General features: G+C 43.5%; 1 protein-coding gene across 9 annotated transcripts in view; it reads left to right on the top strand.

Moving 5' to 3' along the window:
- Positions 1 to 14,694, top strand: part of LOC106584361 (nuclear factor 1 C-type) — a 112,878-nt gene extending 98,184 nt beyond the window's left edge. For 5 of the 9 annotated variants that reach the window (XM_014169587.2, XM_014169585.2, XM_045705925.1 and 2 more), the window contains 4 exons: positions 962 to 1,206; positions 3,642 to 3,816; positions 6,561 to 6,646; positions 14,565 to 14,694. In XM_014169587.2, coding sequence (XP_014025062.1) covers positions 962 to 1,206; positions 3,642 to 3,816; positions 6,561 to 6,646; positions 14,565 to 14,585 — 527 coding nt within the window. In that variant the 3' untranslated portion in view covers positions 14,586 to 14,694. The remainder of the gene's footprint in view (positions 1 to 961; positions 1,207 to 3,641; positions 3,817 to 6,560; positions 6,647 to 14,564) is intronic. The other 4 variants (XM_045705926.1, XM_045705922.1, XM_045705921.1 and 1 more) reach the window with 3 other exon arrangements.
- Positions 14,695 to 15,360: the final 666 nt, after the last annotated feature.

Raw genomic sequence — 15,360 nt, 5'->3', positions numbered from 1 at the left:
CGTCAGAAAAGACATGTTTCATACGTCAGAAAAGACATGTTTCGTACGTCAGAAAAGACATGTTTCATACGTCAGAAAAGACTTGTTTCATACGTCAGAAAGACATGTTTCGTACGTCAGAAAAGACATGTTTCATACGTCAGAAAAGACTTGTTTCATACGTCAGAAAAGACATGTTTCATATGTCAGAAAATACATGTTTCATACGTCAGAAAAGACTTGTTTCATATGTCAGAAAAGACGTTTCATACGTCAGAAAAGACATGTTTCGTACGTCAGAAAAGACTTGTTTCGTATGTCAGAAAAGACATGTTTCATACGTCAGAAAAGACTTGTTTCATACGTCAGAAAAGACATGTTTCATACGTCAGAAAATCGACCCTTCTTCATAGTTAAGATATTATCTAAAAGTTTGCCATTTTTTTTATGTCTGTACCTGTTGAGGTCATCCTGGTGTAGGTACTGACTGCAGGCATTATGCTTTAAACAAGACACGCTTCCTTTTAGACAATGCATTATTTTGTTTTTTTTATTGAACTGCCCGTTAACACTTTCTGACAGGTAATTGTTTGTGGAGACAATGAAGAGTAATCTATGAGCAGGTAGAGTTCTCCAGCCAAACGTCTGCTGGATGATGCATGAACAATTAAAGCTGCTGTTAAAACGAATTGGCTATGTTAATGCGTGGTCCTGATAAATAATAGTTGCCATACAAAATGTCATAAGCTCACGCAACAGATACTGTACCAAAGGAGAGTCGGAAAGATTGAGTAATTTCATTGTTTTTGCAAAAGCACACATCTTCAATGTCACTTATCTTATCTCAAGCGTATCATCATTGTGGACCATGAAAAAGTACATTTATGTACACATTCTCTCTCTTTCTCTCTCTGTCTTTCTTTCTTTCTCTCTGTCTTTCTTCCTCTCTTTTCTCCCTCTCTCTCTTTCTCTCTCTGTGCAGGGATCTCTCGGAGTCCGCACCCTTCCTCGTCTTTGCACTTCCCCACCACCTCCATCCTGCCCCAGTCCACCTCCTACTTCCCCCACACCGCCATCCGCTACCCGCCACACCTCAGCTCCCAAGACCCGCTGAAGGACCTGGTCTCCCTGGCCTGTGACCCGTCCAACCAGCAGCCCAGCCCAGTGAGTCCAGCCCATCTAACAACTCTAACTAGGGCCCCGAGTTTGTCCTGGTCAGGTCATTTGGTCAGTAAAACTTCTGCCCCCTACTCATTACTGATACTAGATAGGAACCCAGTAGAGAAAGTTGGCTTCCTATTCACCATGTTTTATGTGTTCATCTAGCAGAACCTGTCGTCTTTGGACCATGATTTCATGGCAAGACCTTAAGTTTGAGGTAATGTTAATTAAAGTTCACTCACTCAGAGGGTGTGGTTTATTAAGAGAACTGTGTTATTTCCATCTGTTGTTTAAATTCATTTGTTTATTTATTTATGTGGATCACCATTAGCTTTTACCGAGGCAGCAGCTATTATAGATTCACCTAATCGTTTGTTTGATATTTAATTCCTTCATGCTTCCTGTTTCCTATGTCGTCACCCTGTCTCAAATGGCCTGTAGACTGTATGAAATGCCATTTCATTCCCATATTGTCCCCCACCGTGGTCTTTACTAGTGGACTGGGGATACTCTACTGTAGGTGACATAACCTGAGAGAGCGGCAGGTTTCCCTCACGTAGCTGCTACTCCCCCTCCCCTCTGCTCCAGACTGCAGAATGGAGTCACCACAGCCCTGCGTGACTCTCAGATTGATTAACACTCCCTGAAGGTGGCAATAATTCAATAGATCTGTAGCCATAAAATCATTGTAGTAACTATATGTGTTTTAGCCAACTTCTTAGATTTTTACCGTTATTCAATGTGTTGGCTGTCTGGTAGTACAGTAGTGGTGAATCCCCCGTCACATAGAGGAAAATAAGCCTTCAGTCTTCCTGCTCTGTTTAGACTCAGCCTGCTAGCCCTGCTGATCCTGGGACCAGACCAGCTCCTCAGACATGGTTACACTCATTACCAATATGTGACACAGACCTGAGAGGACCTGCCACTGCACCACATGCAAATGACCCCTCCTCCCTGCTTTAAATAGGCCGGCATTACAAGCCAGGTTGCTCAATGAAGCTGTCATACTGTTTCTGTATCGACTTGAAAGGGGTGAAGGGATGGAGGGAAGGGGTGGGGGTAGGCGCACTAGAGGAATGAACCTGAAGGAGATTCCAGTAGGTCTCTGGCAGTGATGCTGATGTTGGCAGAGTGCACAAGTCTGGCACAGGGAGAGAGGAGAGGATAGACATTTACTTGTATCAGAAGTGCCCCCAGCAGCAGCCACGCTGGGCTCTGCTCGGCCAAGTTTCTGCAGAGTCATTGAAATTCCCCCTGCTGCAGTGCGACTGCAGCCAGGCAGTCACAAAGGACGAGCGCATGGCACCACAATGTAGCTGACTCATTTGCTCATCCATTGTTGTGGAGGACAGTGAGTGAGCAGTCACTCCTCTGGAGAGAGGAGAGTATCTGAAAGCAAGGCCAGCCAGGGTAAGAGCAGCCATGGATGGAGGGGTGGATGGATGACTAGCTGAGCAGTGCAGTGCCCTGGACATTACTCGCTCTACCTCCTCTCTCCCTCTCTAACTCTCACACACACACACACACACACACACACACACACACACACACACACACACACACACACACACACACACACACACACACACACACACAACACACACCAGTGGAGGCTGCTGAGGAGAGGACGGCTCATAATAATGGTTGGAACGGAGCAAATGGAATGGCATTAAACACCTGGAAACCATGTATTTTATGTATTTGAGACCATTCCTCTGATTCCAGTCCAGTCATTACCACGAGCCCGTTCTCCCCAAATTAAGGTGCCACCAACCTACTGTGACACTCACACACTCACACACACACAGTGCTGATGGAAAGAGAAAGCATGTGTATGTGAGAGAGAGAGACAGAGAGAGAGAGAGAGAGAGAGAGAGAGAGAGAGACAGAGAGAGAGAGAGAGAGAAATAGTTGAAGAGAGACAGAGCCAGTGCTGTGGCATGTAGTATTCTACCATCTGTGCTACAGCAGTGAAGCTCCCCTACTCCTCCCCACTCCCCCAGAGCTGACGTGTTCCCTCCTCTCTCCCTTCACAGCTGACGTGTTCCATCCTCTCTCCCTTCACAGCTGACGTGTTCCATCCGCTCTCCCTTCACAGCTGACGTGTTCCCTCCTCTCTCCCTTCACAGCTGACGTGTTCCCTCCTCTCTCCCTTCACAGCTGACGTGTTCCATCCTCTCTCCCTTCACAGCTGATGTGTTCCCTCCTCTCTCCCTTCACAGCTGACGTGTTCCATCCTCTCTACCTTCACAGCTGACGTGCTCCATCCTCTCTCCCTTCACGAATGACGTGTTCCCTCCTCTCTCCCTTCACAGCTGACGTGTTCCCTCCTCTCTCACTTCACAACTGACGTGTTCCATCCTCTCTCCCTTCACAGTTGACGTGTTCCCTCCTCTCTCCCTTCACAGCTGACGTGTTCCCTCCTCTCTCCCTTCACAGCTGACGTGTTCCCTCCTCTCTCTCCTCACAGCTGACGTGTTCCATCCTCTCTCCCTTCACAGCTGAATGGCAGTGGTCAAGTGAAGTTGCCCAGTCACTACATCTCCTCCCAGATGCTGGCGCCACCTCCGCCCCCCGGCATGCCCCGTCTGACGCTGCCCTCCGACTCCAAGTCCAGCACCACCACCTCGGACGGGGGAGCCAACTCCCCCACGTCACCCAGTAAGTGGGCCGTTGGTGAGCCTGCTACTCCCAGCCTCTAGGTCTTCAGTGACTATAGTTTGTGTGTGTGTGTGTGTGTGTGTGTGTGTGTGTGTGTGTGTGTGTGTGTGTGTGTGTGTGTGTGTGTGTGTGTGTGTGTGTGTGTGTGTGTGTGTGTGTATAGGGTTGTTATACAGAGAATGACTAATTTGATTGGATGATTCATGTCATTTTCTAAAACCTGTGCCCTCAACCCATCACACTTATGTGCTGGATGTGATTATAAAAAACAAAGCATAAATGATTCAGCACCTGAAGGGTGAGGCTATTGTCTCTCAGTCCTTTATGAGAGAGAGAGAGAGAGAGAGAGAGAGAGCATTCAGGCGTTGCAGACTTGTAATACAACTCCTACTCCCACCGTCATTAATCACCATCATCTAATTAAGAGACACGCAGGACAGATCAATATGCGTACCTACTACCGTGAGGACGCTGTAACAATACCAATACATCCTCATGTGGGATTTTGATTGAAATCTCTGCAAGTTCCTCCACTATGTCAGCTTCCATTCAGTCAATCTGTATTGGAAAGTTACAGTACAAAGTTTGTTGGATGCTGACATAAATGAACAGTGATTAACTGTCCATAGATCAGTGACCAAGATGTGACCTATTATGATGTGATCAGTGACCTACTATGATGTGATCAGTGACCTACTATGATGTGATCAGTGACCTGCTATGATGTGATCAGTGACCTGCTATGATGTGATCAGTGACCTGCTATGATGTGATCAGTGACCTGCTATGATGTGATCAGTGACCTGCTATGATGTGATCAGTGACCTGCTGTGATGTGATCAGTGACCTACTATGATGTGATCAGTGACCTGCTGTGATGTGACCTGCTGTGATGTGATCAGTGACCTACAATGATGTGATCAGTGACCTGCTGTGATGTGACCTGCTGTGATGTGATCAGTGACCTGCTATGATGTGATCAGTGACCTGCTATGATGTGATCAGTGACCTGCTATGATGTGATCAGTGACCTGCTGTGATGTGACCTGCTGTGATGTGATCAGTGACCTACAATGATGTGATCAGTGACCTGCTGTGATGTGACCTGCTGTGATGTGATCAGTGACCTACAATGATGTGATCAGTGACCTACTATGATGTGATCAGTGACCTGCTATGATGTGATCAGTGACCTGCTGTGATGTGATCAGTGACCTACTATGATGTGATCAGTGACCTGCTGTGATGTGATCAGTGACCTACTATGATGTGATCAGTGACCTACTATGATGTGATCAGTGACCTACTATGATGTGATCAGTGACCTGCTATGATGTGATCAGTGACCTGCTATGATGTGATCAGTGACCTACTATGATGTGATCAGTGACCTGCTATGATGTGATCAGTGACCTGCTATGATGTGATCAGTGACCTGCTGTGATGTGACCTGCTGTGATGTGATCAGTGACCTACAATGATGTGATCAGTGACCTGCTGTGATGTGACCTGCTGTGATGTGATCAGTGACCTACAATGATGTGATCAGTGACCTACTATGATGTGATCAGTGACCTGCTGTGATGTGATCAGTGACCTACTATGATGTGATCAGTGACCTGCTGTGATGTGATCAGTGACCTACTATGATGTGATCAGTGACCTACTATGATGTGATCAGTGACCTACTATGATGTGATCAGTGACCTGCTATGATGTGATCAGTGACCTGCTATGATGTGATCAGTGACCTGCTGTGATGTGACCTGCTGTGATGTGATCAGTGACCTACTATGATGTGATCAGTGACCTGCTGTGATGTGATCAGTGACCTAATATGATGTGATCAGTGACCTACTATGATGTGATCAGTGACCTACTGTGATGTGACCTATTATGATGTGATCAGTGACCTACTATGATGTGATCAGTGACCTACTGTGATGTGATCAGTGACCTACTGTAATGTGATCAGTGACCTACTATGATGTGATCAGTGACCTACTATGATGTGATCAGTGACCTACTATGATGTGATCAGTGACCTGCTATGATGTGATCAGTGACCTGCTGTGATGTGACCTGCTGTGATGTGATCAGTGACCTACTGTAATGTGATCAGTGACCTACTATGATGTGATCAGTGACCTACTATGATGTGATCAGTGACCTACTATGATGTGATCAGTGACCTGCTATGATGTGATCAGTGACCTACTATGATGTGATCAGTGACCTACTATGATGTGATCAGTGACCTACTATGATGTGATCAGTGACCTGCTATGATGTGATCAGTGACCTGCTATGATGTGATCAGTGACCTGCTGTGATGTGACCTGCTGTGATGTGATCAGTGACCTACAATGATGTGATCAGTGACCTACTATGATGTGATCAGTGACCTACTATGATGTGATCAGTGACCTGCTATGATGTGATCAGTGACCTACTATCTGACCAAGATAAGTTATGATAAAAATCAGTTCTGATATATGCTCTGAGGTCTTGTATTGCGGCCAAGTATTTCCAAGTCATGCATATTCCAAATTAAGATGACAATTTGACTTAGTGTCTATATGCAAACTCTGCCTGTCTGGAAACACACTGAGGCAGGCCAATTCCCTTCAAATAACGGTCAAATAACACATCTGCCATTCTTAATGCCTACCGTGATTTACATAACAAGCCATGAAGTTCTAAGTGTCATCTCTCTCTCTCTCTCTCTCTCTCTCTCTCTCTCTCTCTCTCTCTCTCAGCATACTCAGCTCCAGGGACGCCCCCTTCCAACCGCCCCTTTGTAGGGATTGGACCCCGAGACCCTGGCGGACTCTACCAGGCACAGGTACAGAGCACAGATAACTATACTGGAGAAAAGCAACTTCGATTTCTCCGTTTTCTGTTACACACTTGTTCATCTATATACTCATTTGAATATTCCTTATCACCATGATTTAAGAAAGTTGCTGATGTCATGCATACCAAAGGCCTCTTCTCCTGTTGCTCATGGCAGTTCAGAGCTGTAAACTCTCTCACCCCCCTGGCTTTGTTCCTCGCTCTGATATCAAAACCATATGTCTATGTTCAATTATAGATCTGAGGGCATTAGCTAGGATCTGCCTCAGGGTCTGAATGTTCACAGCCAGCCCAGGACCCTTTTGAGGTAACAGGGCTTTTCCCTGTGTGAGAGAGATTCACATGGCTAAAAGCATTTCTCTCTTCTTCAAGCTTACATTTACCTCAGAGTGAGGTCTTGGTTATTCACGGTTAACACTCGTGGCTTTCACTTCCATTTAGAGATAGATGAGTCTTGAATTTGGAAAACTTTAAACGTTAAAGTTGGTCTCACTGTTTTGCTGTTTTGCAAGACTAAAAGACCAACTAAACACAATACCTCTATATGTGCCAATGTGGCTGCAGAGCTGAGGCATTTGGGGCTTTCTGCTGCATTGCAGTGCTCCCTGCTCCATAAAAAGTGCAAGTGCACCTCAGCGAGGCGTGTGATGATGTAAAGTGAGAGAGGGAGAGAATGAGTGAGAAAGAGACTGCTGAGCTAGGAGAGGTGTGTTTGTGCCTGCCAGCCTGCCAGCCAGCCTGCCTGCCTGCCTGCCAGCCTGCCTGCCAACCTGCCTGCCTGCGTGTGTGTTTAGGAATGTAACTTGAGAGGTGAATTAGATCTAAAGCACAATGGCAGAGTCAGCAGATCTGGCCAGGAGAAACATGAAAGAACACAGGGATCCTGCACATGCAATAGTAACCAACACAGTGTAATGCAATAAGACAGGGACAATGCTACACCCCAGGCTACATTTTATTTTGTTGTAACCCAACTAACGTTGCAAAGGGAAGGTATACTACTGGAAACGTTCGACGTTTACCAGTAAACTACCATAATTCTGGTCACTTTCAAGGATTTTATGTAATTTATCACAAGACATCTAGTGGCCCTTTTGGGTAATTCAAATTATCACAGATGTCTGTAATTATCTTTGGCCCTATGTGTGACCATATCACATGTAAAATATATAAAATAATATGATTGTAAAATAAACAATAGAATGACAAAGCTGTAAAACATTATCCTAAATATAAACCATCAACTTAGTGAATACAATTGGTGTTTAACATGAGGGTTTCAGCATGAAATATCATTTTATATTTTATACACACTTATTTATTTCACTATTTTAATATGTATTTGTTGTCGATGTTTTTGGCGTCAAACTGGTGGCAGTTGTGAAAAAGGTCGATAGTTGGAAAAATTGCAGTTAACTGAGAGGAGGGGAGGGGGAGGGGATGGAGGAGCCTATTCAGGATGGTCACGTCCAGGACTGTCTGGTTGCTAAGGGAAACCAGACATGATGTAATTGCAGGATGCACTTGGACTTCAGGGAGTGGGAAAGAAACAAAGTCAAGCCTATCCAGCTCTAGTCATTCTTCTAGCGATCCGTCCACTGCGCAAAAAAGCTGGGATTGATTGAAAACCTGCTCCAGTGCATGCAGTGTGTGTGTGTGTGTGTGTGTGTGTGTGTGTGTGTGTGTGTGTGTGTGTGTGTGTGTGTGTGTGTGTGTGTGTGTGTGTGTGTGTGTGTGTGTGTGTGTGTGTGTGTGTGTTTGTCACTATTGGTTACATTTTAATTATCTCGTCATTTTCTTTTGGATAGTAGTAAGGTTTTTTTTTTCTTCTGAAAAATACAACATCATAATGACTCAAAGGCAGCATAGTAATATAATAATATACACAGAGTGTACAACATTAAGAACACCTTCCTAATATTGAGTTTGCACCTCCCCTTTTGCCCTCAGAACAGCCTCAATTTGTCAGGGAATGGACTCTACAAGGTGTTGAAAGCGTTCCACAGGGATCCTGGCCCATGTTGACTCCAATGCTTCCCACAGTTGTGTCAAGTTGGCTGGATGTCCTTTGGGTGGTGGACCATTATCGATACACACGGGAAACTGCTGAGCATGAAAAACCCAGCTGCGTTGCATTTCTTTACACACTCAGTCCGATGGCCATGGCACCGACTACCATACCCCATTCAAAGGCACTTACATTAAATATTGTGTCTTGACCATTCAACCTCTGAATGGCACACATACACAATCGTGTCTCATTTGTCTCAAGGCTTAAAAATCCTTCTCCTCCCCTTCATCTACACTGATTGAAGTGGATTTAACAAGTGACATCAATAAGGGATCATAGCTTTCACCTGGATTCACCTGGTTAGTCTATGTCATGGAAAGAGCACGTGTTCCTAATGTTTTGTACACACAGTGTAAGGCCAGTGAGTTCAGTACAATAGTGTGCTGCGTTGAGGGGACAGCTGGGTAGCTCTCCTGCTACCCTCTAACTGTGGAGCTCTGTCCCAGCTCTGTATTTTCATAGCTATGCTTTCCCCACCGGGGGAAACATTTTGCAAGAAACAAAATATTGTTTTTGGAGTGAGACACTCACCACAGTTAACCTTGATTAGCTGCAGTTGCTTGTCTTTCCAATCACTAAAATGTTCTTTTGGTTCCTCGGAAGCGTGTCTAATATGCAAATAATTAAGTTAATTAAATAAGTTATGCAACAAGAGTGCTGAAAGAAAAGATGAACGCCTTTCCTAAGCAACAGAGAGAAATTAGAAGACTACCTCTTTTTCTTTGCAGCATATTTGGAACCTGCTCCGTTCTCTAAATGTAATTCCTGTTTCCTAATAGTTCACCATTAAATCATAACATTTGAAGGGACCTAAAGGACTTTTACTTGAAACTTTAAGATGACTTCAACATTTTGTTTTTATTTTAGTAAGCATACGCATTGCCATGGTACACTGTTGAGATGCATCATTCATATCACAGGCAATAGGATGAATGTATTTACCATGAATTGGTTGTGAAGAAACGAGTAGTACGGGAGAGAGGCTCTCACCAAGAGGTCATAGAGTGAACTACTGCTTCACTGATTTCTCCTCCCTTCACTGTTGTCCAAAGTAAATTCATAGTTACATGAATTGTTACAATGGGAGCCCTTGAATAATTGAGGGATTGACTTTATTTATGTACTGTAGCCTCACACTTGAATATGTTGCTGATAGTGTGTTGTGCTCTGGTTTGGCCTGTACATTACTGTGTTGGACTATAGGGCCAGTACTACTGCATCTTCAAACTGTCTCCAGTCTCACTACTACATGTCATATCGCTCCCATTAAACATGTGTCTTTCCTTTCCCATGTATGAAGAGGAGTTGGACACAGCTGGTTGTTTGCTCCAGCTCCACTGACCGTAATGTCAGCACAACCTCAGGGCTCTCTGTGGCTCTAGGCCTAGGGCTCCTGCTATTGACCTAAATCTGGGCCTTTGCAAAGCAAGTTCATCACTGTTACAATATATTGTAAAGAGAGAGACGTGTTCTGTTTTGAGGAAGGAGTCTGAGCCCAATGCAGAGAGGTCTGGCAAAGCTTATGCTTATTTGTAAAGAGAGAGCCCCAGGAGGTTGCCACAGAAATGCCTAAATGAGAGGGGGGAATTCACAATGTAAATTGCCAGGCTCCACTGAGGCAAGTATTGTGTTTCTATAACGTAAACTCAAAATATATTGAATCATGACTGGCTTCTTGAGAGCGGAGGTAGATTGTATATTTACCCCAGTCCCCCCCCCCCGAATGGCATGCGGCCATTTTAATTCATTGCATCGATGAGATCCAAAACTTAACACATTTGTTGATTCAATTATGCCAGTAGTAGAAGGCTCTGGACACTGTGTTGAATGCTGCAGTAATTTTTGGGTCAATTGCTAAGATATGGCATTTACCCTCTGCACTCTTTAAGAACTCTGCTGTATGGACACAGGGAAGACAGCAGCTCCAGTCATTACAGTAGGCTCTATCCCCATAGACTCAACAAGCAAGGGGCCCTCCAGAGTTCACTCCCCTGGCACAGACCTTCATCGCCCCCTGCTTTGACTGGCAACCTCCATTGTGGCCTTTCCTATGAGCCAGGCAACTCCACTGAATTACAATACTGCCTCTTTAATGTGGCTTTGGCTTGGTTTCTCCCAACCCTGCTCAGCAGTTTGTTTCCAAACCCCATTTCAAAGTTTTTCCAGGAGCCTGTCCATAGCTCCATAGCTCACTCCTCATTCCCCCAGAATACAGTGATAAGTAGGTACAAATTTGTACATCTGTGAATGATGAAGCGCCACTACATCGAGGTTATAAGCATACTAGCAGGCTCACTGCGGTGTGTGTGTGTGTTATCATTCGCTGTGTGTGTATTTGTTCGCAGTGTGCTTGCGTGTGTGCGTGTGCGTGTGTGTGTGTGTACCTGGTGAACAGTGGGCAGGCAGGAGTTAAGAGACTGGAGCCATGGACCACAAGGTATTTTACTCTGAGCATTAACAAGGAATAGGCAAGAGGTTTCCTTTTTAAACTTGATTAAATCAGTACAATTGGGTGCAGTTAAAGAGGTCTATTTGAGGGCTGTTAAAATGACATAAACCTTGGTGGAAAATGTTAAGATGGGGGCTGAGGGTACGTGTTTAATTTTATTTTATTCAGTCCTGTCAATTGTTTTTGTAAGATTTCCGTGGTCTGCAGGCAAATGCCAAAGTCCTAGTATGTTTTTTTTTTAAAGGTTTGGGTGGAATCCTGCTGGGATCTTTCTTGCTGTAGCAGCTCTTTTACTCCATATTATTTTTAATTGCTCCATTTGGTTGGTCATCCTGACTGAAGTGTTTGGGCCCCATTAGTGGAGAAGACACTGATTGCAGAACACTGTGAAAATAAAGCACTGTGTCTGGAGTTGGCCACAAAACTACCTTGGTCATGCATTATTCACAATCACTACTATTCACATGGCATCTCATACTGTACAGTAGGCCCAAAACAACACTGACATGCGCTGTGAACGCACACACTCACACACAGGGTTTACAATTACATAATAATATTCAACACACTGACAGGAATTCTTAGCCCTCTTAATATTAGTTGTTGAAGCAAAACATCATTATGTTGAATTTATGCACTTGATGTAGACATAAAAGTTCAACTGTTTATCATACGACATATATAACTGCCAAAATAAAGGAAACGCCAACATAAAGTGTCTTAATAGGGAGCGTTGGGCCACCACGAACCAGAACAGCTTCAATGCACCTTGGCAAAGATTCTACAAGTGTCTGGAATTCTATTGGAGGGATGCGACACCATTCTTCCACAAGAAATGATATAATTTGGTGTTTTGTTGATGATGGTGGAAAACGCTGTCTCAGGCTCCGCTTCAGAATCTCCCATAAGTGTTCAATTAGGTAGGGATCTGGTGACTGAGACGGCCATGACTAATGGTTTACATAGTTTTCATGCTCATCAAACCATTCAGTGACCACTCGTGGCCAGGGCCGGATTAAGAAATCATAGGCCCTCGGGGCTTTGTTTCTTTGTCTTGCCACCTCCCCTCGTCCCCCCCTCATCCACCAAGATGCAATTTGATGCGTGGTAAATTTACTGTTGAAGAAAAATACCCTTTATAATAAAGCCAATAACGTTTGCCATGTGGCATAGGCTACAGTTGAGCAGAAGCGTTTTTTAGGATTTCTACACATGGGAAACATTTTTGCAGGGTATGAAAAAAATCAGCCCCTTAAAAACAAATTTCATGCAATTCTACATAATTTACATGACAGAAGACATTAGCAGAATTTTTTTTAATACCACACAAATTACCGAAATGATTGGCTACTCTGACACCACAAAATGAGATCAACCTGGTATTGAATTCAAACAAACAATAGCCCAGGCCAATGAAGCGACACACAGATTGTACAATATTAGGAGCCAATATATATATATACTATATATACAGTGTCAGTCAAAAGGTCAGACACACCTACTCATTCAAGGGTTTTTCTTTATTTGTACTATTTCTACATTGTAGAATAATAGTGAAGACATCAAAACTATGAAATAACACATGGAATCATGTAGTAACCAAAAAAGTATTTAACAAATTATTAAAAGTAGTCACCCTTTGCCTTGATGACAGCTTGGCATTCTTGATGCAACTCTTGGCATTCTCTCAACAAGCTTCATGAGGTAGTCACCTGGAATGCATTTCAATCCATTTTAGAATAAGGCTGTAATGTAACAAAATGTGGAAATGGTCGGAATACTTTCCGAAGGCACTGTATGTCTATGGCCACAACGCAACAAGCTGTAGCCTATATTTGTCTCGCATCCTGCCCAAACTGCAGCGTTCCCGACTGTAGACACACCGGTAACTGCCAAAATAAAGGAAACACTTGAGTAAACAAGGGATGTTATGGTGTGTAGTGCATTCTTCTGGCATGGTTTAGGTCAACTTGTAGAATCTATGCCAAGGGGCATTGAAGCTGTTCTGGCAGCTTGTGGTGGCGCAACATCCTTTTAAGACACTTTAGTTTCAAGTTTTAATGTCACATGCAGTGAAATGCCTTTATTGCTAGCTCTAACCCCAACAATGCAGTAATCAATAACAATGTAATACTAAAAATATCAATGTAGAACAAAAACACACAATATATAAAAACAAGAAATAAGAAGAACCTGATAAAGTAAGTAAGCATTCTAGATACAGGGTCAGTTCCAGTACCATATTTACCATGTGCAGGGATACTGGCGTGACAGAGGTAGATATGCACAGGGGTAAGGTGACTAGGCATCAGGATATATGTTAAACAGAGTATCAGCATCGTTCGTTATATGATGATTGTATGTTAGTGGGTGTGTGTAGAGGCAGGATAACTGTATGTGCATATTATGTATGTGTGAGAAAATGATAGAGTGAGTGTTTTTATATGTGTTGGAGTATCAGTGTGTGTAGTGTGTAGGGCCCTGTGAGTGTGCATAGAGACAGTGTAAAAATAAGAATAAAATACAAGGGTCAACTCAGATAGTCTGTGCAGCCATTTTGTTAGCTATTTAGTTCGCTATTTAGCAGTCTTATGGCATGTGGATGCTGTTCAGAAGCCTGTTGGTGTCAGACTTGATGCACCGATACCGCTTGCCGTGCAGAAGTAGAGTGAACAGTATTGGGTAGCTAGAGTATTTAATTATTTTCCGGGCCTTCCTTTCTCACCACCTGATATAAAGTTCCTATGTTGGTGTTTCCTTAATGTTGGCAGATACCTTATGTGCTTGTGGTAAAACTGAAGGCACAGTTGTTCTTTTATAAACTATGGGCTTGCGCACACACTCACACAATTGACCAGTCACATTTATTTATTATGCAGTTCATTTTTTAAATTTGTATTAATCAGTTACCCAATCAAGGCAGCTACCCACGTGGGCCCCTACCTCCTCTCCTCGCCCCATCTGAGGATTTTTTGGGGCTGCCTCTTGGGCCCCCCACAGGCCTGGGCCCAGGGGCTTCAGCCCTGATAAGCCCCTGCATTAAACCGGCCCTGCTCTTGCCCTGTGGATTGGGGCCTTGCCATGGTAGTCAAAATAATGGCCTGCCCAGCATTTTTATGGCCCTAAGCATGATGGGACGTTCATTTCTTAAATAACTCAGGAACCACACCTGTGTGCCAACACCTGCTTTCAATATACTTTATATCCCTCATTTAATCAAGTGTTTCCATTATTTGGGCAGTTACCTGTACATTGACTGTGATAATCTGCAGTGTACTCAAATGTGAAAATCGAGAGAAACAATGTTTTCTTATTGTCTTCTTTGAATATCAATGAAAAATGTCCGCCATTCATGTGTAATCTGAAAATGTTTGCTCTTTTTTTCAGTCCTGGTACCTGGGGAACTAAACAACACAAGGATAAGCGAAAAGGGCATGGACACGTGGATTTGAGATTCAACACTTTTTGTGGAATTTAAAAATAAAAAAAAAAAGAGATGCAAGAGGGAAAATGTATATATATGCAGTATATATACAGTATGTATATATATAAATATATGTGTGCATATATATTTATATATGTATATCAACATAAAATATGCTTCAACACACCTTTTTGGAATAAAAGACAGAGGGGGAGAGAGCGAGGCCAAGGAGAGAAAGAAGATAGAAAGAGAAGAGGATGTTTGGGCAGCCAAAATTAACTGTGGGGCAGAGACATGACCCCATGAACCCAGTACCCCCCCCCGCTACAGGTGCTGCTTCTTCATATATGCAAAATAAGTATCCTTTATTTTCTTAATCAACAAGAAAGAGAAGAATTCAGTTCCAGTGATCATACTTCTGGGACGGTAAAAACATATTCTTTTTGAAAGTAGGGAGGGGAGGCTGGTTGCGCATGGTCAATAACCTCCCTTTACCTGCAGAAACAAAAGTCTACTTTTCATCAAATTTGATAGACAATCATGTAGTTACTTTGTTTAAAGGGGGGGGGAGGATTTTCAAGATTTCCTTTAACACAGTCCATTTTTGGTCTTTTTTTTTTAATAAACACTGAGCTACAGTGGCTTGCGAAAGTATTCACCCCCTTGGCATTTTTCCTATTTTGTTGCCTAAAATGGATTTTGGGGGGGGTTGTATCATCTGATTTACACAACATGCCTACCACTTTGAAGATGGTAAAT

Source organism: Salmo salar, chromosome ssa23 (assembly GCF_905237065.1).
Source record: "Salmo salar chromosome ssa23, Ssal_v3.1, whole genome shotgun sequence".
NCBI classification, from domain to species: domain Eukaryota; kingdom Metazoa; phylum Chordata; class Actinopteri; order Salmoniformes; family Salmonidae; genus Salmo; species Salmo salar.
Note: the sequence above shows the minus strand (reverse complement) of the source record. Positions and strands in the feature narration are given on the sequence as shown.